The 1,472-nt window shown below is 58.5% G+C and overlaps 1 protein-coding gene across 1 annotated transcript in view; it reads left to right on the top strand.

Moving 5' to 3' along the window:
• Positions 1-38: 38 nt before the first annotated feature.
• The window catches only part of EMH_0058550 (uncharacterized protein), a gene marked incomplete at both ends in the record, with an annotated part of 4,573 nt that continues 3,139 nt past the window's right edge, over positions 39-1,472 (top strand). The window contains one exon of the mRNA XM_013497588.1: positions 39-1,453. Coding sequence (XP_013353042.1) covers positions 39-1,453 — 1,415 coding nt within the window. The remainder of the gene's footprint in view (positions 1,454-1,472) is intronic.

The following is a 1,472-nucleotide window of genomic DNA, read 5'->3' on the forward strand; positions in this document are numbered from 1 at the left end:
ACGGGGAGATGTGTGGGTCTAGTGATTCTGGTGGTTGTATGGTGTTGATGGATGGGGTTAAGAGAGACTGCGCGTTGGGGGACCCTTCTGGCGCTCAGCTGCTGCCTGTCTGCAGCAGCGACACAGCAGCAGCAGCAGCAGCAGCAGCAGCAGCAGCAGCAGGATCCAGTTCATCTGGTATGTATAAGAGAAAGGCATCATCTGGTGTGAGCAGCAGCAGCAGCTGTTGCATGAGCCCTTCTGCTGCTCCCCACTCTGCTCCTGCTGCAGCATCCCCTACCACCAATCACCACCCCCACCACCCCCACCACCCCCACCACCCTCCGCAGCAGCAGCAGCAGCAGCAGCAGCAGCAGCAGCAGCGTGTGTTGGGTGTACACGGTGTGCATGCACGTCCCCCACCTCCTCGTGTATACCATGTGGTGATGTGTACGCGTCGTTACTGGCGTGTAGAGTGGGTGTCTCCGGAGACAGGTCGTCGGGTGTATAAACACTTCGGTGAGAATAGATATGGGGGAGGAGACAGAGCAAGAGAGGTTGCTGTTAGGTTTTGGGCTGAAGTAAGAAAGAGAAGCGCAGAGGGGATAGAGAGAGGAGAGTGGCAGGGACTCACCGAGGTCACCAGAAGAGTCAGAGAGGAGGGGGTTGAGGGTATACTACAAGAGGTTGTTGCTGCTCCACCCACCCCACAACACCACCACCTTAATACTCTTATTCATACGGGTAGTGCTGCTGCTGCTGCTGCTGCTGCTGCTGCTGGTGGTGGTGGTGGTGGTGGTGGTGGTGCTGGTGGTGCTGGTGGTGGTGGTGGTGGTGGTGCGGCGGTGGTTATGCAAGAACATGATCCTATACAACATAGTGATGAATCAGGGATAACACAGGGGAATACAGCTGCTGCTGCTGCTGCTGCTGCTGCTGCTGCAGCAGCAGCAGCAGCAGCAGCAGGGATGCAGCAGACACATACAAACCCAGGCGGAGATATCACTGCTGCAGAGACACTAGGAGATGCAGCAGCAGACAACCACTTCAATGGATTCGCGGCGCAGCAGCAAAACAACCCTCACGCTGCTGCTGCTGCTGTTGCTGCTGCTGCTGGTACTGGTGCTGCTGCTGCTGCTGCTGCTGCTGCTGCTGCTGACCCCTGCCGCCAGAGAGCTGCTTCTCTCCGGCCATGCACGAGGGGACGGGCGCAGCGAGAAGCCTCTAAAGACTCTGCGAATGCCCACAGCAGCAGACTCACCCAGCAGCAGCAGCAGCAGCAGCAGCAGCAACAGCAGCAGCAGCAGCAGCTGACGCATAGAGAAGACACCCCCAGCCTCACCGACCAGGGCGCAGCCCCCTCAGACCCCATTTGTCCTGCAGATGATGAGAGCGCAGAGCAGCAGCAGCAGCAGCAACAGCAGCAGCAGCAGCAGCACCTGCAGCAGCAACTGCAGCAGTTGGATTCGGAGCCGTTTGCTTCTCTGTCTAGT

Source organism: Eimeria mitis, genomic scaffold (genome assembly GCF_000499745.2).
Source record: "Eimeria mitis Houghton genomic scaffold, Emh_scaff2777, whole genome shotgun sequence".
NCBI lineage: Eukaryota > Apicomplexa > Conoidasida > Eucoccidiorida > Eimeriidae > Eimeria > Eimeria mitis.